General features: G+C 49.0%; 1 protein-coding gene across 17 annotated transcripts; it reads left to right on the top strand.

Moving 5' to 3' along the window:
- Positions 1–607: 607 nt before the first annotated feature.
- ZNF304 (zinc finger protein 304) lies at positions 608–25,611 on the top strand. 17 transcript variants are annotated; one of them, XR_014305264.1, is made up of 8 exons: positions 608–1,615; positions 3,675–3,801; positions 5,613–7,924; positions 18,082–18,613; positions 20,341–20,593; positions 22,467–22,593; positions 23,713–24,743; positions 24,828–25,431. XR_014305264.1 is itself a non-coding variant. In XM_082709524.1 (3 exons), the coding sequence occupies exons 1-3, from the start codon at positions 1,601–1,603 to the stop codon at positions 7,433–7,435; spliced, it is 1,965 nt and encodes a 654-aa protein (XP_082565650.1). In that variant the 5' UTR covers positions 608–1,600; the 3' UTR covers positions 7,436–9,224. The 17 variants fall into 17 exon arrangements, 1 of the variants encoding a protein (XP_082565650.1); XR_014305268.1 differs by having other exon boundaries at positions 20,341–20,647; XR_014305258.1 differs by lacking the exon at positions 5,613–7,924.
- Positions 25,612–25,958: the final 347 nt, after the last annotated feature.

The raw sequence follows: 25,958 nt of genomic DNA, 5'->3' as shown, positions 1-25,958 counted from the left end.
TGGATGCTTAGCTTAACCGACTGAGCCACCCAGGTGCCAGGTCAAGACTTGTTTTGAAAGGCCCCTCCCCCAGAATGCCCCCTCCCCTAGAAGATAGATAGGATAACTAACCGCTTGTTTGCTTTTCTGTGAACCGCTGGCTTTTAGGCGTAGATTAGGTTATTAATTGCTTATTAATTGCTCTTTTGCCCTTCTGTAACTGCTTGGCTTATAGAAATAATAGGGACGCCATGATGGCATTCCTACCTTCCCCCTTCTTGTTCCCCCTTCCCGCCTCTCTCCTCCCCCTCGTGGGCCCTCAGAACCAATCAGCCTGTTCCCCCTTCCCGCCTCTCTCTTTGCGCACGGGGGTCCCCAAAGCCAATCAGCAAACTCCACGTATGCCTTTTTCAAAAGTTCTAACTGTCAACCAATCAGTTGCGTCCCACCCAAAACTTGTTTGTACCTGTCTATAAAAACCGGCACCACCCCAGCCAGGTGTGCTCAGCTAGCAGGAGCTGCTGACCACCCGCAGGCGCCTGCGTAACAATAAAGAACCTCTTGCTGATTGCATCCAGTGGCAGTGTTGGATTCTTGGGTAAGGGGATCCGCGGGTCTTTCAGTTTCAAGAGAGTTCGGGTTCTCAAGCTTAAACCAGGGCCCCGCCCGCAGTGTCTACTGTGTTGTAGGTTGGGTCAGAGAACTCTGATTCTCATTAAGTTCACAGGTGATGATGATACTGCCAGTCTGGGGCTTACATTTGAGGAATCAACGAATTAGGGAACATTTAATGATCCTACACAAAGGCCCCACAAGCGAGGCATTTTCATTATTCAATTTAAACCTCAGTCCCCAAAGCTCAGAGAGGTGAAGCAGGTCCCCCAGGATTAAAGACTGAACCGCGTGCAGGAGATCTCTGAGTAGGTGGCTTCGTCCCAGGTGACCACAGAAATGTGGGTGCGTCCCCTTTTAAGAGGAGCTTGGGCACTTCCGGACAGTATTCCTCCCTTATCTTTCTTCTCCGGGTGTCTTTGCGGCCACCAGGAAAAACCCGGAAAAGGACCACTGCCTCGGTGGGTGCAGTGTACCAACTACATTACCCAGAAATCTGTGCTCGCCGCATCGACGCCGCGCCTATGACTGCCCGGAAAAGATGCGTTGCCCGCCGCCCGGCGCGGCTGAGGAGGGACTTCCGGCGCCGCCATCGTGACGTCTTTTGCTTGTGCCGGCACTATCCGGCCGGGTGGTAAAGGCTCCGGGACCCGGGCGGGTCCGCTTCCCACGCGGCTCTTCGGAACCGAGGAAGGAAGGACGATAATACGCGCCTTTGTTGCCCTCCAAGAGCGCCGTCGTGGGGCCGGCTGCCTTGCGCGCAAGTGTCCCCTGGAGCTGCGCCCTTCCCGAGGCCTTCGCGTCCGCACTCTGTCCCCGTACGCCCCCGGCCGCGGCGCCCTAAGCCTGTGCTTACCTTCACTCAGGGACGACGGGCTCGGAGGGCGGCCCGAGGTCTCCCCGCCTAGTGGACCTCCGGGGTTCTGGCTGAGCCCGCAGGGCCTGCTCGGTTTGCCCGCTTCTCACGACCCGGTTCTGTTAGCGGGGTCCGGTGGCGGCCCTGGCGCTTATGGACGGGGCTCAGGTGAGCAGAGGGTTCCTCAGGCCTCACCGACTCGGATGTAGGGGGTGGCGTGTTCCAGGACCCTCCTCGCTTTGCCTTCAGCGCTTCCTTCTGTCGAGCGTGAAGGCGGCGAAGGGCGGTCACTTCCGGCAGGTATGTGGCGGGGTCCCTGGTGCCCGCGTGGATGGTGTGATTTGTGCAAGAGTTTCCAAGGTGCAGGAGCCAGCTGGCACAAATATTTGGGGTGGAGATGAATTCGGAGTGTCCCAGGAACCGGAGGTCCCTGTGACATCTGGTGAGGACACACAGCGGGTGGTCAGGCGTCGGGCCTGGAATGGCCGCCGGAGGAGCTCGGCTTATGTTCTGATGGTAGTGGGAGCCATGGAAGATTCGGAACAAAGACGGAGGTGGCCTGGCTCAGGTGTTAACAGACTCCGTCTGGTTGCAGAGTGGAAAGTGGGGGGACATTGGTCTGGGCAGGAAGACCAGAGTGGAGCTTACCTCAATAGACCGGGTGAGTGTTAAATGGTGGGTGGACCAGAGTGGGGGCAGTGGAGCTTAGGGAAGTGTAGGAGTTTGGTATCTACTTTTAAAGTAGGGCCCATTAGGCGTTCTGATGAGACATAGTGATACTCCGGGACTCTTTACTTTTGCCTCTGTCTGCATTGGTTTTCTGGGCACCCGAAGCTGGGGGTGTGGGGGTGGGGGGTGGTCATTTCTAGCCCAGGGATCTGAATCCAGGCTGAGTGTTATGTAGAGAGGTTACTACTTCTGGCAGCCAATTGGATGAGGACCAAGGGGTGTATTGGGCCCAGAACAGCGTTGTGCAAATGCTGGGAGGTAAGATTGAGTTGGGTGTCCTCAAGGAACTGCAGATCTTAGTTGTCTCTTGGGAGTAGGGTCAGAAGGCAGACAGGCATGGCAGGCTGAGGAGCTGGGCCTCATTCTGAGGGTGCTGAAAGGCATGGGAGATTTGGAGCAGTAGAGAGAGGTGACCTGACTCAGATTTTAATGGACCTCCTTCAGCTGCTCTCTGGCTGAGAACAGAGCCGTGGGTGTGAGGGGGCACCTGCTGCAGTAGTCTGTGAGTCTGCAGTAGTCTGTGACTGGCCCAGAGAGGTGACTGAGGAGGGGAGACATGTTGGTGGATTTTGTATCTGTTTTGTAAGCAGGGTAACCAGATTTTCTGGTGTGAAGGGTGAATGAGAGAAAGGGATGAGTTGTGGGTGACCCTGTCGGGGGGGGGGGGTGTCTGGTTTTTTTATTTTGTTTTCCTTACTGGTTGAGTGATGGAAATGTCATCACCTGAGATAGGGAAGCTGGAAGCAGGAGTAATTGTCTTGGGTTCTATTGGGAGGTAGGTTTTTCTCATGTTTAGTTTGAAAAGTCCCAGAAATTCCTTAGTTGACACATTGGGCTGGATGCAGGTTTTTCATACTGGCAGAGGTACTGGTTGCAGAAGTTGCAAAGGTGGTGGCCAGTATGTGGAAGGGGGTGGAGCTGTGGATTACATTTAGGAGGGAGTATCTCTAGGTCATGGCAGCAGTGCAGTTAATAACAAGAAAGTTGAAACTTGGGACCAAGGACTGGGTCTCTTGCTTAGGTGCTGGGTGACAGTGGTGCCTGTAACAAAGATAAAAGAGCACTCTCCCCGGGGTTGTGCCCTGTAGGTGCATATGTTGTGGGCCGGAAGACTGGTGGTCATGATGGCGGTTCCAGCTGGGAAGAAGGGGTGGTTCAAAAAACGGTGTACGTGTTGGGAGAAGTGTGAACAGATGGCCTCAAGGTTGTGTCTGGGAGGCATGGTCTGGAGGACAGCAAGAGAACTGGCTAGCCAGAGAGTTGGTGCCCTTCCCGGCAGACCCATATCTTACACGGTATCTGTCTGCCCACCTGCCTGGCTCTGGGTGGCTCGCAGTGATCAGACAGACAGGAGGGGAGAGCAGGCACTGGTGGCACCAAAACCTGCTATCTCGTGTGAGGTGGGAGGCCAAGAGGAGAGGCACCAGGGGTGGTTGTGTGAGTGGATCAACTGGGGGCCCCTGCTGCCTGTGAGCTCAACTGTCCCCCCTTGTGACAGGGCTGTGTGACCTTCGAGGATGTGTTTGTGTACTTCTCCCGGGAGGAGTGGGAGCTCCTTGAGGAAGCCCAGAGACTCCTGTATCGTGATGTGATGCTGGAGAACTTTGCACTTGTGGCCTCACTGGGTAAGTCCCTGCTTTGTCTATTGATATATGGCAAATTACCCCGAAATTTACTGGCTTAAAACAGTAAACATTCATTGTTTGAGTATCAGGAACCTGGTCACAACTTACCTGGGCACTTTTTGCTAGACTCATGCCGTTTCAGTCAAGCTGCCAGCCAGGGCTCTGTTCTCATCTGAAGGCCAGCCAAGAAGAATCCACTTACAAATCCAGTCATGTGGTTGCTTGCAAGATTTAGTTTCTTGTGGTTTGTTGCACTGTGGGAATTAGTTCCTCTCTGGCTTGGCCAGTGGCCTCAGTTCCTTGTCATGTTGGCCTTTCTGTAGTGTAGCTCCTAATAGGGAGGCTGCCTTCCCTCTGAGCTAGTGAGTCAGAGCGAATGCCCAGAATGGAATCTGACCTTTTTCTAAACCTGACCTTCAAAGTGACATCCCATTGTCCTTAGATATGGGTCAGGCAGTCCTGCCTACAGGCAGAGGAAGAGGCTTACACAAGGGCAGCAGAGCGGGAAGTGGACATTCTCGGGGCCATCTTAAAGGCTGCCTTTCACAGGTCCTCTTGTTCCCTCCAGTGTCCCCCGGTTTGGTTATTCCCTGTTCTCTAGAGCCAACTCAGTGACTCTTCTCCCTCCCTTCTTTGGTTCCCAGAGTAGGGAGGGCTGTGGGTGCCAGGGCTGTGCATGCCAGGGCTGGGATGTGTGCAGTGTCCCCTCGCCTGCAGGGCAGATCCAGCACTTTCTGCCCAAAGTCTGGCAGGAGTGGGTTTGGGGCTCGCGGCATTTTCGGTCTGTTCAACAGGTTTGGCGTGGCTTGTGCACTGCCTGGCCACGTAACTGTCTGGATCCATGGTGCTTCGGTGTCCCAGCTGCTGGCCCTTGTCACGTAGTTGACATTCCTGGGGCCTGAGCACTCTAGGAGTTACAGAAGCTGTCATGGTCATTGCTCATGAATGTCTCGGGCTGTTCTGCTTCGAGGTTCTGTTCTTTAACACTGAATTTTCTTCTCTGTGTGTGGGGTCTTCCTGGGCCATTCATCTGCCCTGTGTTTTCTTGACAACTTTACATCCTATGTAGTGGCCCAGTTGGAGAGGGTCAGAAAGCCCTTTGTGTCTGACATCACTCCAGCCGCAGGGAGAGAGACCCAGAGGGGCCTGGCCCAGCAGAATGGGAGCTGGAGGAGTGGTGCGTTAGTACTGGGTTCAGATCATACGTTCAGCCTACTTTGTGTTCACCGATGGTTTTTTGTTGTTGTTGTTGTTGTTGTTGTTGTTTTGTTTTGCCAAGGCCTATAGCGGTATTCCATTTCTGCCTTTCCTTCCCCATTCTTGGCACTTTGTCCACCTGTAATTCTCTTCTGTCTTCCATCTCTTGACTCTTTCCTCTCTTCTCTGGCTTCTGTGTCTCATTCATTCTTCTCTGCTCTGCAGCACCAGCTACTTAAATGTGCAAGGAGTTGTGCAGTGATCCTTACATAGTCCTTAAGAACCAGCTGCTTATTCACAGTCAGATTTTCCTGGGCCTGGACATGTCTTTCTGCGCAGAGCTCAGCTGGCACTGGCAGCCAAGGCCCTACTCCCTGGAGGAGTGAGCCAGACTCCCCTCCTCTGTGTGCTGTGTGCCGTACCACCGTTGTCTCTGCCCACCTATTCTCCTTACTGTGACCTTCAGAGGCCTTTCCTCACCTTGATCCTGGCTCCCTGGTCCCACCAGCAAGCCAGTGCTCTCATTCTTCAGCATTTCACACACATGTAAGTGAGGGGGCTGCTGCTGTCCACTAAAGTCAGTGTGTACCTCACCAGCATCTTCTTGCTTTCAGGTCGTTGGCGTGAAACAGATAATGAGGAGACTCTTTCTGAGCAGAGCATTTCTGTGGGAGTGTCGCAGCTCGGGACTCCCGAGTTGGGTGCATTTATCCAGAAAGCCCACCCATGTGAGGTGTGTGACCCACTCTTAAAAGACATCTTGCACTTGGCTGAACACCAGGGATCACAGCCCTTGCAGAGACTGTACGCACGTGGCCCATGTGGGAGAGGATTCTCGTTCAGTGCAGACTTTCACCAGCACCACAAGCGATACAGTGAAGAGGATATCTTCAGAGCGGATGCTGGTGGGGCCTCACACGGGAAGAACTGTGCAGCCCACATGTTATGGAGACCCCTTACTTGCAAGGAGGAAGGGATGGACTTGCTGGACATCTCTGGTCTCTTCCATTGCCAGACCGCTGGCAGTGGGATGATTCCACACAACAGGACTGAGTTCATGGCAACTTTCCCACACAGCACCAGGATTGGCCCACACCAGGGAGACCAGGATGGACTGGTGCTTTTCAGCTGCACTGACAGTGCGAAGGGCTTCCTGAATACCTTTACTCTCCGTGACAACCAGGTAATTCGTACTGAAGTAAGACCCTGTAGATGCCAACCGTGTGGGAATCTCTCCAAGGAGAAATCAGCACTTATTAATCACAGGAAAGTTCACAGTGGAGAAATATCACATGTGTGTAAAGAGTGTGGGAAGGGTTTCATTCACTCGTCTCACTTAAAAATGCACCAGAAATTTCACGCTGGAAAAAGACATTACACATGCAGTGAGTGCGGGAAAGCCTTCAGTCGGAAAGACACACTTGTTCAGCACCAGAGAGTTCACACTGGAGAAAGGTCTTACGACTGCAATGAGTGTGGAAAGGCCTACAGCAGAAGTTCCCACCTTGTTCAACACCAGAGAATTCACACTGGCGAAAGGCCTTATAAGTGCAGTGAGTGTGGAAAAGCCTTCAGCCGCAAAGACACACTTGTGCAGCACCAGAGATTTCACACGGGAGAGAGACCTTACGAGTGCAGCGAATGTGGGAAATTCTTTAGCCAGAGCTCCCACCTTATTGAGCACTGGCGGATTCACACTGGGGCAAGGCCTTACGAGTGCATTGAATGTGGAAAGTTCTTTAGCCATAACTCGAGCCTCATTAAACATCGGAGGGTGCACACAGGAGCAAGGTCTTACGTGTGCAGCAAATGTGGGAAAGCTTTCAGCTGCAAAGACACTCTTGTTCAGCACCAGATAATTCACACCGGCGCAAGGCCTTATGAGTGCAGCGAGTGTGGGAAAGCCTTCAGCCGTAAAGACACTCTTGTGCAACACCAGAAAATCCACACTGGAGAAAGGCCTTATGAGTGTGGTGAATGTGGGAAATTTTTTAGCCATAGCTCCAACCTTATTGTACACCAGAGAATTCACACTGGAGCGAAGCCTTATGAGTGCAGTGAATGCGGAAAATGCTTTAGCCACAATTCCAGCCTCATTCTACACCAGAGAGTTCACACTGGCGCAAGGCCTTATGTGTGCAGTGAATGTGGGAAAGCCTACATTAGTAGCTCCCACCTTGTTCAGCACAAGAAGGTTCACACTGGAGCAAGACCTTATGAATGCAGTGAATGTGGGAAATTCTTTAGCCGAAACTCTAGCCTCATTCTACATCAGCGGGTTCACACTGGGGAAAAGCCATACGTGTGCAGCGAATGTGGGAAAGCCTACAGTAGAAGTTCCCATCTTGTTCGGCACCAGAAAGTTCACACTGGAGAAAAGTCTTATGAGTGCGGCAGTTTTGGTGGTCCTTTAGCTACATCTCTTAAACTTGTTTAGTTCCAGAAAGCTCACAATAGAGAAAGGCCTTATGAATGTAGAAAATGTTCCATCTCCTTGTTCAGCCTGATAGGATTCACACCAGAGAAAATATCTGCAAGTACCCTTTGTGAGGGAACCAGGAGCCAGCAGGTGAGCCTCGTCCATTCGTACAGGTATCATGGGACAGTCCCAGTCAGAACCGCATAGATGGGAAGCTTTTGTGAGGCGCTTTGTACTTTCTGAACCATCCAGGGCTCTTGACAGAGTTCTGTCACCACCAGTGCCTGTGGCGGAAGCCATCCAGTTGCTCCCAGCTGTCCAAGGTCCCACAGTGTGTTGTCAGTCACTCCTGTTCTCTGGAGGGAATCATGAGTGTTCTGAGCCCAGTGAGGCCCTCACTTCCTCCTCCATAACTGGATTCTGAGTGGACATGATCCTGCTCTGGCCAGAAGGATCTGAACTGGAGTCTGCTGGGATTTCCAGACAAGATTTCTCTTCATGAACAAGGTTGACTGTAAATATAACCAACCACCACAAACTCATTTGTCTTCTTCTAAGTCACTCAACTTTAGAACTGCTTGTCTCATGCTGGTCTGATCTGTGCAGTGACACAGGCCTGCTGTGGCAGTCTTTACCATTGTGTGTGTGGTGGGGTCTGTTTGCTGTGTGTAGTGGATTAAGAAAAGGTTGGGTTCTTCCACCGTGAAGGGAAGAGTGCCTCTTGTCTGCACCAACTTCATGTGCCTCAGAAGGATTAGCTGGATGGCAGAGAACAGCTCTCAGTCTAGCTAGCCTAATTTGTATTGTGCTCAAGGCTTGCTAGAAAAAAGCAAAGCACTTTGTGTGCCTCAGCATATGGTCTGGAAGGCAAGATTTCCTGGGAGTCCAGAGTTCATTTCTGAGGAGGGCATAGTTGGTGTGAAGATCTCCAGTGCTTCTGGAAACATGAATTGGGTCTCTTGTTCCTAGGGAATGTTCCATATTCCCCAGCACTTCTGAGGGATTTCTGTCTCCTAAATCTGCATAGGAGCCAGTCCCTGATGTCCAGAATCCCCTAGGCAAGTGTCACTGACTGGAAGGCCCACAGGGCAAGGCGGGGCTCATAATTGGTACAGAAACACTGAGATAGTGGAGTGGGGCTGAACGTGGCCAATGAGAGGCTATGTGTCTCTTGTAGCAGAGGCATCTGCAGATGTCCCTGTGATTTTTGTGGGATGAGAATGTAGAAATTCTCTGGATCCTCAGACATCTGTATCTCCTGTGGCCAGGACCACTCTCGGTGTTTAAAGGTTTGTGGATTCCTGTATCTGCCTGGGCTGTTGGTGTTGTGGCTATCACTACACAGTCAGGAACCTCAGCATGGACAAAAGAGAGATCCAAGGGTAGGGCTTCTCTGACCCAGCTAGCATTGCTAGTGACCGGAGAGGACGTGGATTGCATTGCTCTCTGGTTTTTGCTGACATTCAGGTGGGGTTCATCCTCCTAAATTGGGAGAGGGATGTGGGAGAACCAAGACAGTTGGCAGATGGGACTTTCTAAGAGCGATGGTAAATAGGGACTTGATGGGCAACACTTAGTTCTCAAAAACATCATTGCAGTGTGAGTGACATGAAATGAACTGCACACATGAAAGTGTGAAATGTGCCATTTTCAGCATGTGTATATGCCTGTGAAACCATAATCACAGTGAACATAATGAATGTATTCGACACAACCAGAAGCTTCCTTGTGTCCCTTTATAATGCTTTTATCTCAGTCTTTCTAATACCCTTTCCCATAATTCATGAACAACAAGCATTTTCTAGAATTTTTGTGTGGACAGAATCATTCAGTATATACACTGGGGGGAGTGGGGGCTGTAGCCCTTCTCACCGTCCATAGCAGTTTAGAGATGACTGCGTCTCATTGCCTGTCTCCGTAGGCCGTTCACTTGTGCTGTGGAGGGTTTCTCCGTTGTATGCAGAGGCCACCCCTGTTTCTCGTCCGTTCAGCTGTCAGTGGATGCTTGTGTTGTTCCTGGTGTGGGACTGTTCCAAAGAAAGCTGCTCTGAAGATCTCTGTGCAAGTTACCACTTGATAACATGTCGCTATATGAATGTGCCAGTTTGTCTCTCTTTTCACCCACTGAGGGACGTCCTGGCTGCTTCCAAGTTTGGCACTTAGGAGTAAACCTGCAGTGTACATTGTGTGTAGGTTTTGTGTGGATTTAAGTTTTCATCTCTTGGGTTCTAGCCAAGGAGTGTGATTTACTGGATTATGTAATAAGAGTATGTTTAGATTAGTAAGAAACTTTTTTTTTTTAAAGATTTTTACTTATTTGAGAGAGAGTGCACAGTGGGGGGAAGGGCAGAGGGAGAAGAAGACCCCCCCACTGAGCAGGAAGCCTGATGTGGTCTTGACTCCAGGACCCTGGCTTCCTGACGTGAGCCGAAGGTAGATGCTTAACCAACTGAGCCACCCTGGTGCCCCTGTAAGAAACTGTCTTGCACAGTGGCAGTACATTTCACATTCCCACCAGCAGTGAATGAGAGTCTCTGTTGCTCCCCATCCACATCAGCATTTGGTTGGTGTCAGTGTTTTGGAATTCGGCCATTGTGATAGGTGTGTAATGGTAGGCCATTGTTGCTTTAATTTGAAATTCCCTAATGGCAAGCGAGTATCATTTTTGTATTCATATTTCATATCAAACTGTCTTTTGCAGAGCAGAATTTTAATTTTAGTCAAGTTCAAATCACCCAGTTTTTCTCAAGGATTGTATTTGGTGTTGTATATAAAGCATTGCCAAATCCAAGGTCATCTGCATTTTGTTCAACGTTACCGTCTAGGTGTTCTGTAGTTTTGTGTTTTGCATTTAGGTCTGTTATCCATTTTGAGAAAATATTTGTGCAAGTATAAATTCTATATCTAGATCATATTTTTAAAAAGATTTGGGGCGCCTGGGTGGCTCAGTGGGGTAAAGCCTCTGCCTTCAGCTCAGGTCGTGATCCCAGGGTCCTGGGATCGAGCCTCGTGTCGGGCTCTCTGCTCACCGGGGAGCCTGCTTTCTCCTCTCTCTTGGCCTGCCTCTCTGACTACTTGTAATCTCTGTCTGTCAAATAAATAAATAAAAATCTTAAAAAAAAAAAAAAGATTTTATTTATCTGAGAGAATACACAAGCCAGGAGAGGAGCAGAGGAAAAGGGAGAAGCAGACTCTCCGATGAGCAGGGCACCTGATGTGGGGCTCAATCCCAGGACCCTGAGATAATGACCTGTGACAAAGGCAGGTGTTTACCCCTTAATCTACTGAGCCTTCCAGGTGCTCCTAGATCAGTTTTTTTTTTTTTTTTAAACATGAGGATGTTCACTAGTTCAAGCACCATTTGGTGAAAAAACTGTCTCTACTGAATTGCCTTTACTCCTTTATCAATAGCCAGTTGCCTGTTTCTGCTGATCTGTTCTTAGACTCTGTTCCAGACTTTTCCATCAATTGAAATAATCCTGTGGGTATGGGGTGGGCTTTGGTTGGGGGAGATTATATGGTATAACCCATTAGTTGATCTTCAGATGTAACACTAATCTTGCATTTCCTGGGACAAATCCCACTTGGTCATGATTTGTGCTCCTTTGTGTGTGTTGCCAAGTCAGTTTTCTGATACTTTGTTAGTGTATTTTTTATCTGTATTGATGAGAGAGAACAGTTTTGTAGATTTCTTTTTTTAAAAAAAGATTTTATTTATTTATTTGAGACACACAGAGAGAGAACGCAAATAGAGAGGCAGGCAGAGAGAGTAGGGGAAGCAAGCTCCCCGCTGACCAGAGAGCCCGTTGTAGGGCTCCATCCCAGGACCCTGAGACCATGACCTGAGCGGAAGGCAGGGGCTTAACCCACTGAGCCCCCCAGGCACCCCTGGTTTTGTAGATTTCTTGTGCTGTCTTTGTGTGACTTTGCTATCAGAGGGATCCTGATCTCATAGAAAAAGTTGGGAGTGTTTCCTCCTTTATTTTCTGGAAAAATGGAAGAGTTTTTGAAAGATTAGTGATGGATTTCCTTAAATATTTGCTAGAATTCCTTAGTGAAGGCTCTTGACCTTAGAATTTTCTTGTGGGAAGGCTTTCAATAAATTTTTAGTCAAAATTTGGTTAATGTAGTACTAAGTAGATTTTGTACTTGTGTCAGTTTTGGATAATTGGTGTCCTTTAAGGAATTTTTCCATTTCAACCAAATTGTCCAATTTGGGAAGACAAAGACTTTTTAATATTCCATTTTGATACTTCTATTTTTTTAGGGTGAGTAGTGTCTTTATTCCTGTTTTTGTTAACTTGTTTTCTTTGCCTACCTCACATTTTGTCAATTTTGTTGATCTTTTTGAAAGAACTAATTTTTAAGTTCATGGTTTTTTTAGTTGCAGCATGATTGGCGTACAATATTTAAGTCTCAGGTGTACAACCAGCTTCAGTATTCGTGTACATGACAGAATGGTCACCACAGTGTTTAGCATACCAGAAATGGTGTTGTTACAGTATTACTGAGCTGCTCTGCCCATGACATCCCTGTGCCTTATTTCACAATGGGAAGATCGTCCCTCTTGGTCCTCTTTGGCTTTTTCATCTATGCCCATCCCCCTTCCCTTGAGCAACCATCCTTCTCTGTATCTGTGAGGCTGTTTCTGTTTCATTTGTTCTTTTTTTTTTTTTTTTTTTTTTTTGGCATTTTAGCTTCCACACGTAAGTGAAGTCATACGGTATTTGGGTATTTGTCTTTGATTTATTTCACTTCGCATCATACTGTCTGGGTCCATCCACGTCTCAAATGGCAGTATTTCATTCTTTTTTATAGCTGAGTCATAAACCACTGTGTGTGTGTGTGTGTGTGTATATATATATATGGCTAGGTAGATAGATAGTTATAAGAGAGAGAACTAAATAGATATGTAACTCCACACACATACCACACCTTTATCCATCTGCTTATCATTGGACATCCCAGTTGCCTCCATGTCATGGCTGTTGTAATGGTGTGATGACATAGGCGCACATACGGCTTTTTGGATATATGTTTTTGAATGTGTCCTTGGTGCTTCACTTTCTTCAGATAAATGCCTAGAAGTGGGATTTCCAGATCATTTCATATAGTTTCATATGTTTTCCATAGTGGCTGCACTGATTTACATTCCCACCCATGGTACACAACTGTTCCCTTTTCTCCACATCCTTGCTGATACCAACTTCTCATCTTTTTGATAAGGGCTATTCTGACAAGTGTGAGGTGATGCCTCATTATGGTTTGGATTTGGATTTCCCTGACGCTGGTGTTGAACAACTTTTTATGTGCCTGCTGTTCATCTGTGAGTTGTCTTTGGGAAAGATGTTCAGGTCCTCGGCCTTTTTTTTTTTTTTTTTAAGATTTTATTTATTTATTTGACAGAGAGAGATCACAAGTAGGCAGAGAGGCAGGCAGAGAGAGAGAGGAGGAAGCAGGCTCCCTGTTGAGCAGAGAGCCCGATGCGGGACTCGATCTCAGGACCCTTAGATCATGACCTGAGCCGAAGGCAGCGGCTTAACCCACTGAGCCACCCAGGCGCCCTCCTCGGCCTATTTTTGAGTAGATTTTTATATTGAATTTCTGAGTTCTTCGTATATTTTTTATGTTAGCCCCTTATCAGATGTGTAATTTTGTATCTTCTCCCATTCAGTGGGTCGCCTTTTCGTTGTTGATCATTTGCTGGCTGTGCGGAAGCTTTTCCATTGGTGTCCCATTTGTGTTTTCGCTTTTGTTGTCCTTACCTGAGGAGACATCCAAAAACATATACCCAAAAATATACTGCCTGTGTTTTCTTCTGGGAATTTTATACTTCCAGGTCTTATATTTAAGTCTTTAGCTCATTCTGAGTTCAGTTTTGTATATGGTATAATAAAATGACCCAATTTCACTGTTTTTCATGTAGCTGTCCAGTTTTCCCAACACTGTTTATTCAATATGTTATCTGCTCTTCATTCTGTATTCTTGTCTTTTTGTCATAGATTAATTGACCATGTAAGTGTGGGTTTATTTGTGGGATTTCTGTTCTATTACGTTGTTCTGTGTCTGTTGCTGTGTCAGTACCAGACTATTTTGATTACTATAGATACGTAATATAGTTTGAAATCTGGGAGCCTGGTATCCCAGCTTTGTTCTTCTTCCTTAGGATTCCTTTGACTGTTTGGGGTCCTTTGTGGTTTCATGCAAATTTTAGGATTATTCTGTGACAGATACCATTGGTATTTTGGTAGAGATTGCGTTGAATTTGTAGATTGCCTTGGGTAGTATGGACATTTTAAATGTTAATTTTTCTGGGGCGCCTGGGTTGCTCAGTGATTTAAAGCCTCTGTCTTCGGCTCGGGTCATGATCCCAGGGTCCTGGGATCGAGCCCTGTATCGGGCTCTCTGCTCTGTGGGGAAGCCTGCTTCCTCCTCCTCTCTCTCTCTCTGCCTGCCTCTCTGCCTACTTGGGGTCTCTGTCTGTCAAATAAATAAAAAAAATCTTTTTTATTTTTTATTTTTATTTTTTTAAAAGATTTTATTTATTTATTTGACAGAGAGAGATCCCAAGTAGGCAGAGAGGCAGAGAGGAGGAGGCAGACTCCCTGCTGAGCAGAGAGCCCGTTGCGGGACTCGATCCCAGGACCCTGAGATCATGACCTGAGCCGAAGGCAGCGGCTTAACCCACTGAGCCACCCAGGCACCCAATAAAATCTTTTTTAAAAGAATGTTAATTTTTCTAATCCATGAGTGTGGGTTATCTTTCCATTTATTTGTGTTGTCTTTAGTTTCTTTCATCATAGTCTTGGTAGTTTTTAGAGGACAGGCTTTTCACCTCGGTTTAATTTATTACTTGATATTTTATTCTTTTTGATGCAGTTGTAAATTGGATTATTTTCTTAAGTTTTCTTTCAGATAGTTTGTTATTAGTGTATGCAAATGCAACATATTTCTATATATTGATTATGTATCCTGCAAATTTACTGAATTCATTTATTAGTTCCAGTAGTTTTTGGGTGGAGGTTTTAAGGTTTTATATGTGCAGTCGTCATCTGTGACTAGTGACACTTTTACTTCTTTCCAATTTGCATGCCTCTTGTTTCTTCTTGTTCATTTGCTGTGGCTAGGACTTCCAATACTGATCTAATTAAAGTGGCAAGACTGGCATCCTTGCTTTGTGCCTGATCTTAGAGCAAAAGCTTTCAGCTTTTCACTATTAAGTATGATGTTAGCTATGAGTTTGTCGTATATGGCCTTTATTCTATTGAATTACGTTTCTTCTATATTCACCTTTTTTTAGAGTTTTCGTCATAAATGGATATTGAATTTTGTCACATGCTTTTTCTGCACCTATTGAGATGATCATATAGTTTTTATACCTTATTTTGTTAATGTGGTGTATCATATTGATTGATTGGCTAATGTTGAACCCTCCTTGCATCCCTAGAATAAATCCCGCTTGATCATGGTCTATGATCCTTTTAATGTATTATTGAATTCAGTTTGCTAATATTTTTTTTAAGGATTTTATTTATTTATTTGACAGAGATTACAAGTAGACAGAGAGGCAGTCAGAGAGAGGAGGAAGCAGGCTCCCTGCTGAGCAGAGAGCCCGATTCAGGGCTCAATCCTAGGACCCTGGGATCATGACCTGAGCTGAAGGCAGAGGCTTTAACCCACTGAGCCACCCAGGCACCCCCGGTTTGCTAATATCTTGTTGAAGTCTTTTGCATGCGTGATCATCAGGGATACTGGCCTGTAATTGTCTTTCTGGTAGTGCTTTTGTGTGGTTTAGTTATCAAGTTTTGTGTGTGCATGTGTGTTTCTGTTTTCTAATTTCAGTAAGTTTTCTTTTCCTAATCTTTATCATTTTTCTTTCTTTTTTTTTTTTAAAGATTTTATTTATTTATTTGACAGAGAGAGATCACAAGTAGGCAGAGAGGCAGGCAGAGAGAGAGGAGGAAGCAGGCTCCCCGCTGAGCAGAGAGCCTGATGCGGGACTCGATCCCAGGACCCTGAGATCATGACCTGAGCCGAAGGCAGCGGCTTAACCCACTGAGCCACCCAGGCGCCCTCATTTTTCTTTCTTATCCTTGTTTTGGGATTAGTTTGGTCTCATTTTCTTTTTTTCCTTTTTTTTTTTAACATAGATGTTTAAGTTATTGACATCTGTCTTCATTTTAATAAGCTGTTTAAAGCTGTACATTTACCTCTAATCATTTTGTTTTGCTGTGCCACATTGACTTTTATATTAACATTTTTACTTTTATCAAACTCAACGTCTAAAAATTTTCTCTTGTTTCTCCATTTACACATAGAATCTTTGGTAGTATGTGGTTTAATAAAACCCTATTAAATTTTCAGGGCTGGTATCACAGAGCAGGAGGAATGCTTCTAATCATTCAGTCAGGGGCCCAGGTGTTAAAATTAAGGCTTGAAATAGAGAAAATGTATTTGTTATTTTAAATATATTACATTCTGAGAAAGAGACTGAGCAATGGTGTCAGTTTTGTGTGTGTGTGTGTGTGTGTGTTTAAAGATTTTATTTATTTGAGAGGCAGAGATTACAAGTAGGCAGAGAGGCAGGCAGAGAGAGAGAGGTGGAAGCAGGCTCCCTGCTGCGCAGAGAGCCCAATGCAGGGCTCCATCCCAGGACCCTGGGATCATGACCTGAGCCAAAGACAGAGGCTTTAACCCACTGAGCCACCCAGGTACCCCATGGTGTCAGTTTTTAATGTAGAAAGAGTAACCCACTCTATCAGGAATTGATTAGGATGACCATCGGTTAATTCATCTTGGTTATTAGGCACTTTTTCCTTCCTCAGAGCACCCTCATTGACCTTGCTTGAGGTGTTTTCTTTGTCTTGGTTTTTGTTTCATAAGATGGCACAATCCTTTTTCCAGTGTTCCTTCTATATACAGTATCTACAGGTATCTTTGTCAGTAAGTGGTTGGTTGGGAAGTGGGCCATTATCTGTTTGACCTGCAGGGACACAATTTAGAGTGGGTCCTGTCCTGTTTTTATTCTGGAGCCCTTTCAAAATGTGCTGCTATGTGCTAGAGTTCCTCTAAAGGGACTGTTTATTATTCTAATTTCTGTAAGTGCTTATTGACCAGTCACAGATCACTTAAGACACAACAGAACAACTTCCTTTTTTCCTTATCTTTCTGGCAACTCTGTAAGTATTGTGTGTTCCTCTCCCTACACAGGCCGTTACTGCACGATGTTTTCAGGTATTAAAAATAGTCACATTTTGGGACCAAACCAAGAATGAAGCCAAGGTTGCAGTCTCTGCCTCATTCTCTAACTCCCTAGACTCGGTGACTCTTGCTCAGACTTCACTGATCTTAACTCTCCCCCCACTTGTCACAGATATATTTCTCTAGAACGATTTTTGCTTTTTTCCTTGAAAAACATTTTTTTTTAAGATTTTATTTATTTATTTGACAGATAGAGATCACAAGCAGGCAGAGAGGCAGGCAGAGAGAGAGGAGGAAGCAGGCTCCCTGCTGAGCAGAGAGCCCAATGCGGGGCTTGATCCCAGGACTCTGAGATCATGACCTGAGCCGAAGGCAGCGGCTTAACCCACTGAGCCACCCAGGCGCCCCCCTTGAAAAACATTTTTAATAGCATTCAATATTATCAATTTCACAATTGTTTTTCCAGAGATAATCTCCACTCTGTGCATTCATCGTTGCTGCAGTTACAGATGAAACGATAATCACTAACCAGCAAAGAGATGAGACTATGGCTACTCAACTCTTTTATCTCAGGGATAGGATGTCCTCCTGTTGCACACATGGCCAAGTTGTCAGGAAGGCATACACTGTTAAGGTAGAAGATGGCATGTGAGAAGTCTTTTTTTCAGATAGGTTTCAGAGTTTTAAAGACATGGGACATATCTCAGATATTCAGTAATTAATATTATGTGAATTGAAGTATTGTTCTCTAGGTTGGAACACCAACCTGACCACACAGGAGGAATGTTTTCAGTGGGAATCAGAGGCGCATCCTCACCCTTTCTAACTGCTTCAGGGCCTTCTCAAACCCCTCTTTCAATTTCCCCATCACAGCCCTGTCTGGAGGCCCTTCCCCCCTCCCCTCCCCTCCCCTCCCCGTCTTCCCTCCCTCCCTATCTAGTTAGTTAGTTAGCTGGTTGGTTAGGGGCAAAGGGAGAGAATCTCAAGCAGATTCTGTATGCTGAGCATGGATCTCCAGGCAAGGCTGGATCTCATGACCCCGAGATCAAGGCCTGAGTTGAAATCAAGAGCCCCACACTTAAAGGACTGAGCCACCCAGTCACCCCTGGAAGTTTTTCTTTTCTTTTTTTTAGTTTTATTTATTTATTTGACACAGAGAGAGAGAGATCTCAAGTAGAGAGGCAGGGGGAGAGAGATGGGGAAGCAGGCTTCCCGCTGAGCAGAGAGCCCGATATGGGGCTCGATTCTGGGACCCTGGGATCATGACCTGAGCCCAAGGCAGAGGCGTAACCCACTGAGCCACCCAGGCGGCCCTTTGGAAGTTTTTCCTATGAAACTATTGGAGCCTGTAAAAAGGATTCTAAAGGGTCAGTATTCCGGTCTTTGGCAAGCAACAAGATAGCTGAGAGCTACTCGAGGCGGCGAGTAACGTCACGGTGTGCTGTGTCCCTTTCTGTGTGCAGGCTTTTGGAAATACGCTGCGATTCCCGGAACCTGGATAAAGAGGTCTCGGGAGGTTTCTGTGACGCCTGCCTATCTCTCCTTTAAGAACCAGCAAAGCCCCGCCCCCTGCAGAACCCGGAACTCCATTTCTCAGAGCTCTGGGTACTTCACCGAGCCTTTATCCTCAGGCCGAATTACCTACGGCCTGCGTCTGCGCAGTAGCGGCGCGGAAACTACATTACCCAGAAGGCCGTGCGGCCGCAGCGGCGGGGACAGCCCCCCTCCCAAGGTGTTCACCCGTGCGCTTCGGGCGGGGGCGGGATTTCCGACGACGCCCCTGTAGTGTCGGGTTCTACTGTTGTTCTTGGGACCTTTTCTGGTTTAATGCGACCAGAGTCGTGACTGAAGTACACGGAAAGCGCGGGGAGAGGCGTTGTCCCCGTCGCGGAGGCCGCTGCGAGGCTCTCCTGTCTCCGCCCGGTCGCCCGCCGCTCCCCGCCCCACTCTTCCCGCCGGTCGTTGGCGGAGGCCGCGCCGATGAAGCCGGCTCAGGTGGGTGCTGCGACCCCTAGCCCCCCAGCCGCCCGCCCCCCGCCCCGAGCGCTGCAGCGGGATGGAGGGGCGCCCGCACAGCTCCCCGCAGCCGGGCGGGCGGGGTGGGAGCAGAGGGCGCCCCGGGCGTACGGTCCCGGCTCCGTCGGTGCGGTGGGGCGTGGCGGGGGAGGGCCCGGCAGGTGCTCCTGAGTCGCAGCCGGGTGGTGGGGGGAGGCGGGCCTCTCGCGGGTGTGGGGAGCGGAGGGCGAGGCGGAGTGCCGCCTGCCGTGGCGGCGTGGGCAGCCGGGTCCGTGGAGGGTCGGAAGGGGCGGGGATGAGAGAGGCCCCTGCGCAGAGTCACAAGTTTAAGGCAGGGGAGCGCAGGATGGGGACCGGAGCGGAGACAGCGGAGGAGAGATGAGATCCTGCGTGGAGTCCACAACGGAACCCACGGGGTTTCAGGCCGCATTACACACACCTGTAAGTAGAGGTAGCGAGCGAAGGGCCATGTCCAGGCTTCTTGGCCTGAACATCTAAAGGGTTGAGGGTGGGGAGCAAGCCCAGGGAGCAGGAGGCGGGAGATCCTGAGTTTGGTTTTGGACTGGGCGATGCTGAGATACCGCGGATGGAGATACAGTACTCATACACATGAGGACGGGAGGGGATGGGCTGTCAGGAAGCGGAGGTTGTACACTGCGGCAGAGCAGGGCCTGAAGGCAAGATCAAGGAGCGAGTCCTAAGGTGGTTATCGCTGATGGGCTCTGTGGTGTCAGGAGGGCTGAGACGGAGCGTGTAGGGGATTCAGCATCCTTAATGCTCCGTGAAGGAGCGTAGCTGACATAGAAGGTGTTCTGGCCTGTGCATAGAAAAACATGCCTGGAGGCTGTAAGTTTGCTGGCCTGGGTGGGGGTGGGTGTATGGACTCTCAGCCCTGCAGGTCAGTTGATCCCTGTGAGACCAAGGAATAGTCATATTTGGGGAGCAAATGTGTCCCAGACAGGGGCACTGTCTTCTCCTCCACCTCTGAGTGTCAGAGGAAGGAAGGAGAACTTCAGTAAAGGGGTCCTGCGAGCGCCCTTCAGGGGATTACGTAGGAGGTGGGGTTGTTCGCAGAAGGGAAGAGTAGCTGAGCTGCCTGCTCAGACTCTCCCTACAGCTGATTGTGTGTTGTGCGTGAATGTATGAAACATTTATCGGTTAAGACATCAGGTAACCAGTTGTCATCTCTATATGTACACATAAGGAGGCAACTAGAAGTTAATTCCTTCAATAAGGTAAACATGGCAGTACTTAATAAAATTGCAAAATTAATTTATCTGTGGTATTTGCCAACCATAGAATGTTATATATCACATCTTCTGAAAAATTTAAAAAGCAGAAATAGTGCAGACCCATGTTTTTAAAACCCTGTCCCTTTATTTGCACTGACAACATACAGAATTGCTAATCCCACAGATAACAGTGGCTGCCAAGTTGTGTATTAATCGTGTTTAATACTGTTATCAGCTCGGTGAGGAAAGGTGAGGAAAGGTGAGGAAAGGAATTGAGGCTCAGGAGGCTCAGTCCCTCTGCAGTCACACAGCTGCAGGACGTGCACCGAAGGATATGGCACCGAAGTCAGAGGAGCTGAGAGCTTAGTGATCAGACGGAGATCACTGTGCTCCAGCGTGGGCAGGGGTGGTCCAGTTCAGTCTGTAGGATCCTATGATGGTTGCACCTTTCTCATGGCCTCCCTCTTCCCACAGGTTCCCATGGCGTTTGCAGAAATGCTTATGGACCCTGTACGGGTGAATGGAGGATGTGACAGACCTTCACGCACCCCAGTTGTCACCCTGATGGTTTTGCTACTCCCATAGAAAGAATGGTGGTATCCTGAGATTGTTCACCTGGACTTCTTCCTCCCTTGGGCCTAAAATCCCTGTGGTTTCACCAAAGCTCAGGGTTTTGAACTGAGCCCTGGATCCTATGGAGTGTTGCCCATTTCTGGCAGCTGACGGGGTGAGATGTGGAAGGGCGTCCTGAGCACAGGTTCCGGATTGCTCAGGTGATGGGGTGAGAGTTGGAATGCCCAGGGAACTGCAAGGCTCCTGTGTATGGTGGGAATATGGGGTGGGAAGGGGAGTGCTGGGGGTGGAGGCACACAGTTACCAGATCCGCAATCACAGCACTGGGTCGTGGGCCTCTGATCTGAAGGAAGTAGGAGCTAGAGAAGGTTTGGAGCAGAAGAGCCTGGTGATACCATTCAGAGCTGAAAGGGCTCTGTCTAGCCTCAGTGTGGATGAGAGGCTAAGTGAAGGTGGGAATAGTGAACTGGTGACACTGCAGGCGAGTCCTGCTGATGGCTGGACAGGGGGTGGTGGCTGGGGAGGTAGAGGCCTGGTGCCTTCTGGACAGTTCTTCTGCACAATTGCCCACGGTTAGTGATGCAGCAAGTGAGGGCGTCTGGGTTGTGAAGTGGGGGTAGTCAGGGACAGCCCCAAGGCCCTTGGGTTTCCCTGGAAGTTTGGATGTTCTGTCAGTTGAGATGGGGAAGTGAGTAGTCACAGGGCTTTTCAGAGGGAATAGGAGGTCAGGTTTTGTCACCAATGTCACAGATGTTCCAGAGACTCCTGAGTAGGGGTACCTAGTCGGCGAGGGACACACAGGTCTGGAGTTTTGGGGAGGCATTCACATTGCAGACAGCCACAGCACAGTGGCCAGAATGTGGACTGAAGTGTCGCCGTGCCTCAGTTTTCAGAGAGGGGGGATCATGAGGTTGTGCAGGTGAGAAGGGGCAGAAGGAGGCCAAGAACTGAATCCTTTTTGGGAGCCTGGGTGGTGGTAGTGGACGTCACAAAGGCAGGCGAGAAACCAGAATGGGGGACGAGGGTTGCGGGGAGGTGTGCCTCTGAGGGGTGCAGGTGGAGTCTGAAAGGCTCCCGGGGTCAAGGGTAGGAGGTAGGTGTTGAAGCATCTGCACAAAGGCGGTCAGATGTCGGTGAGCTCAGGACAGGGCTCATTATCTCTTCTTGGACTCATCAGCGTTGTGGTGACTCTTGGTCAAACCCGATTGTTTCGTTCGGGCTGGTAGAGGAGTTGAGGTTAAAATGGAACAACCAGCAGCGTTGCTAGGCCTGCGGTGGGGAGGTCAGTATGCTGGGCTCTGGATGTGGGTCAGGTGAACACAGGCTGTTCGTGACTGCCTGCAGGACAGCGTGTGCGGCGGCAATGTAGCTGAGGACCAAGAGTTTGTGCAGTACTGACGTTAGGTTTGGGAGGGCGAGTGTGCCACAGGTGGCAGGGCCAGGTGGGGAGAACCACAAAGGGACCCTAGTGGTCTCTGGTTCTAAGGAACTTGGGTTTCTGGGGCAGGATGGGGCCACATTGGCTGTTGATTCCATTTGCAAACGACTTCCCAGACCCCACCCATACAGCGGCATGCTGGGCAGCTGTGGCGTTGCCTGCAGAGCAGGCTGGAGGGCCTAGCACTGAGTGGCCGAAGTGGAGGGGCCAGATCCGTAGCTGCAAGAGCGACACGCGGGCAAACAAGCACAGGAGTGTCTGACCCCAGGTCCTGGGCTGTGGTGCATATGGAGGAGAGATAAGTCCAGCTTTTGTTGTCTGGCAGGCAATACCTGGAGGACCTGAGCCACATTTACTGATAGAGCAGAGTGCCTCCCCTTCCTGCAGCCCCAGAGCCTAGGTGAGGCTTTCTGTACCCTCCGCCACTTGTTCTCCCGCATTCTGGGTGTGGCGATCAGTGGCAGTGACAGAGAGGCCGGGTGCTACCAGACCTTGCATCTCTTCCACATCGGGAAGTTGGGGTGGGGGGCGGTGCTGAAGATCCTGGGGGAGAAGCTGCACCTTGGTTGAACCGTCCCCATTTTGGCAGGGGCTTGTGGTTTTTACAGACGTGGCCATACACTTCTCCCGGGAGGAGTGGGGGCTCCTTGATGAGGCTCAGAGAAGCCTGTACTACAGTGTGATGCTGGAGACTTTGGCACTTTTGTCATCGTTAGGTAAGGCCCTTGCACCCACTGCAGTGTCCTGAGCTGGACGCTGGTTTTCTGTTTCCCAGGGGTAACTCTGTCGTTCCCACCCACATCACAGTCACTGCTTCCCTCCTGGATTCCCAGCACACATTTATGGGAGCCAGGTCTGGGCCCAGTGCACTTCTGCTCCGAGTTTGTCTGAGAAATCCCAGTGGTCTTGCTCATCATCGATCTGGTGTTTGGCTTCATGCCGTCCTCCTCCTCACTGACATTCCTTGGGGCACACCTGTGCCGGCAGTTTCAGCCACTAGTGTGGTCTCTATTTGTACAGACCGCTGGTTCTGCAAGACCCTCCTTTGAAGTTGTTTTGCTTTTAGAATGTGGATGTTGTTTGAAGGATCGCTGTGGGGGCATGCTTTTCACTCCCTTTTCCTGTGTTTCACCTGGGTTGGCCCATTCCAGGTCCCACAGAAGTGCTCATCTTGAAGAAGTGGGGGGGGGGGCTGGGTGCCTGACAGCGTGGCCATTACTCCATCAGTGGCAATAGACATGGCCCTGGGGCTTGGGGGCTGGGGGCTGGGAATGGGTGTGGTATCGGGGCTGGGTTCCCCACTGTATGCTTCCAGGGACAGTGGTCATACCTCATTTCTACCTCCTCTTTCCCATGATCATTTACAATCCTGCATTTCCCTGTTCCCCTGCTTTTGTGGCTTCCGTCTGTCATCCTTTCCCTTTGGTCCCTTTGCAGTACACTTGACATATGGCCTATCCTGAGGTATTGTGATGGCCGCACATATCTTTAAATACTCTATGAACACCGGCCACTGTGTTGCAGTGACCCATTTCTGCGTAGGACCCAGTCTTGTGTCAGTGCTCAGCAGTCCCCAGCAGCTTTGGCCTTGTTGAAAGTCACCTGCAGAGGAGGAGGTTGGGGAGCCTTCCTCTCCTCCCCACACTTCCTCTCTCTCATGTCCTTCCCAGAGTCAGGGCTCTCCCATCACAGGGGCTTGCCAGGCTGAGCTCCGCACCACAGGGCTTCCTCTCCCTGTCTTGAATCCTCCTAGCCTGTCAGTCCTGTGGCCTCAGTGGGGCCACCTCCTGCCACTGAAGTCAGCTGGCACTTTCCCAGCATTTCTCTGCTTACAGGTTGCTGGCACGGAGCCCAGGAGGAGGCGGCCCCTTTGGAGCAAGGTGATTCTGTAGGAGGGTCACAGGTCAGGACTCCAAAGCCAGGCCCACCCACCCAGAAGTCCCAGCCTTGGGAGCGGTGTAGCTTGCTCTGGAAGGACTTTTTGCGCTGGGCTGAGCGTGATGGAACACGCCCTGAGCGAGGCCCGCAAACTTGTGGGGGAAAGCATTTGCAGCACCAAAAGCAACAAATTAGAGAGAAACTTTCCGGAAGCGGTGAGGGGAGGCGTCCGTTTGTGAAGAACTGCAGAGGTCACGTGACAGAGACAGGCTTTATACGCAGGGATAGTGGGAACGCCATCCCAGCCAGCTCAGGCCTTCTCCAGCCACAGGTTCCTCATGTTATACGAAAGCCATACTGGGACACAGGAGGTGGAGAGGCCTTTCTGAATGAGCAGAATTATTGTAAGTGCACCCCGTGTGGGAAAACCTTTAGCCGTAAGCATATATTTGTGGACCGTGAGAAAAGCCCCAGAAGAGGAAAGCTTTATGAGTACCAGGAGTGTGGGAGGGCCTTCCTCCGAAAGTCCTACCCCTGTCAGCACCTGAAGGGCTATGACGAAGATCGGCTTTATGAGAACCCGGAATGTGGAAGATTCTTCACACAGATAACCTGGCCTCGGTGACCATCAGAGTATTCACAGCAGTCCGAGGCCTTTTGAGTGCAACCAATGTGGGAAGGGTTTCCTTAGACTTTCCCAACTTGTTGGTCACCAGAAAATCCACACGGGAGAAAGACCTTATGGTTGTAGTCAATGTGGAAAATTTTTTAGGAATCGCTCCACGCTCGTTAGACACCAGAGAGTTCACACTGGTGAAAGGCCACATGAGTGCAGCGAATGTGGGAAAGCTTTCACCCGCAAGCATAAACTTGCTGAGCACCAGAAAATCCACAGTGGCGAAAAGCCTTATGAGTGCAGTGAATGCGGGAAAGCCTTCAGCCGCAAAGACAAAGTCGTTGAACACCAGAAAATCCACACTGGAGAGAGGCCTTATAAGTGCGGTGAGTGTGGAAAAGCCTTCAGCCGCAAACATAAACTTGCCGAGCACCAGAAAATCCACACTGGAGTGAGGGCTTTTGAGTGGAGAGAATGTGGGGAATTCTTTATGGACAGCTCCTCATTATTCATCAGAGAGTTCACACTGGAGAAAGGCCTTATGAGTGCCACCAATGTAGGAAATTCTTTAGGTACTGCTTCACACTCATTCGACACTAGAGAATGCCCACTGGAGAAAGGCCTGATGAGTGCAGCAACGGAGGAAGGCCTTCAGTTGCAGCTCCACTCTCACTGGATGTCAGGCAGATCACAATGGAGAAAGGCCTTCTTACTGTAGCAGGTGTGGGAAGTTTCTGTGCTACGACTCCAGTCTCACTGCACAACGGAGAGTTCACACGGATTTGAGAGTCCTTACGAGAACTGCGAATGTGGGGACATCTTCACTCACAGCTCTGGCCTCGTTAAACACTGTCAAGTTTGCAGCAGCTGAAAAATGCCTTAAGAGTGAGGTGGATGTGGGAGAGTCTAGCGATTTATGTCATTTTACACTAATTTGCATTTCTTTAATTTTTCTATATACTTGGAATCCTACAGACTACTTTTGCACAGCTGCTTTTCATTCAATTTTTGTATAAATGGACTCCTAAAGTGTATCCTCGTACAGCTAATTTGAGATTTATCCCTGTTGTGTCCATTCCTTTTTATCACTGAGTGGTCTTCCATTGGCTGTGTTATGACACAGTGTGTTTATCTTGCTGACCTACTACCAGAATGGATGTTATACATAAATACCTGAGAAGGGGGTGTCGCTCACAGCTGAATGTTTAACTTTTAAGAATTGGCCAAATTGGTTTCCAGTGTGAATGTGCCATTTTATACTCCCACCAGCTCTTTATCAGTGTTCCATTTGGAACACCTCTTTGTCAACAATAGGTATAGCCTGTCTTTTTTAAGTTAAAATAAGTGTGTTATAGTCTTACTTAACCTGCAATTCTATAATAATTTGTGGTACTATTTTTTTAAGATTTTATTTATTTATTTGACAGAGGTCACAAGCAGGCAGAGGCAAGCAGAGAGAGAGGGGGAAGCAGGCTCCCTGCTGAGCAGAGAGCCCGATGTGGGGCTCGATCCCAGGACCCTGAGATCATGACCTGAGCCAAAGGCAGAGGCTTAACCCACTGAGCCACCCAGGTGCCCCACGTGATA

The sequence above is a fragment of the Mustela nivalis genome, assembly GCF_964662115.1.
Source record: "Mustela nivalis genome assembly, chromosome: 18".
Classification (NCBI taxonomy): domain Eukaryota; kingdom Metazoa; phylum Chordata; class Mammalia; order Carnivora; family Mustelidae; genus Mustela; species Mustela nivalis.
This window is presented reverse-complemented; position numbering and strand designations above follow the sequence as displayed.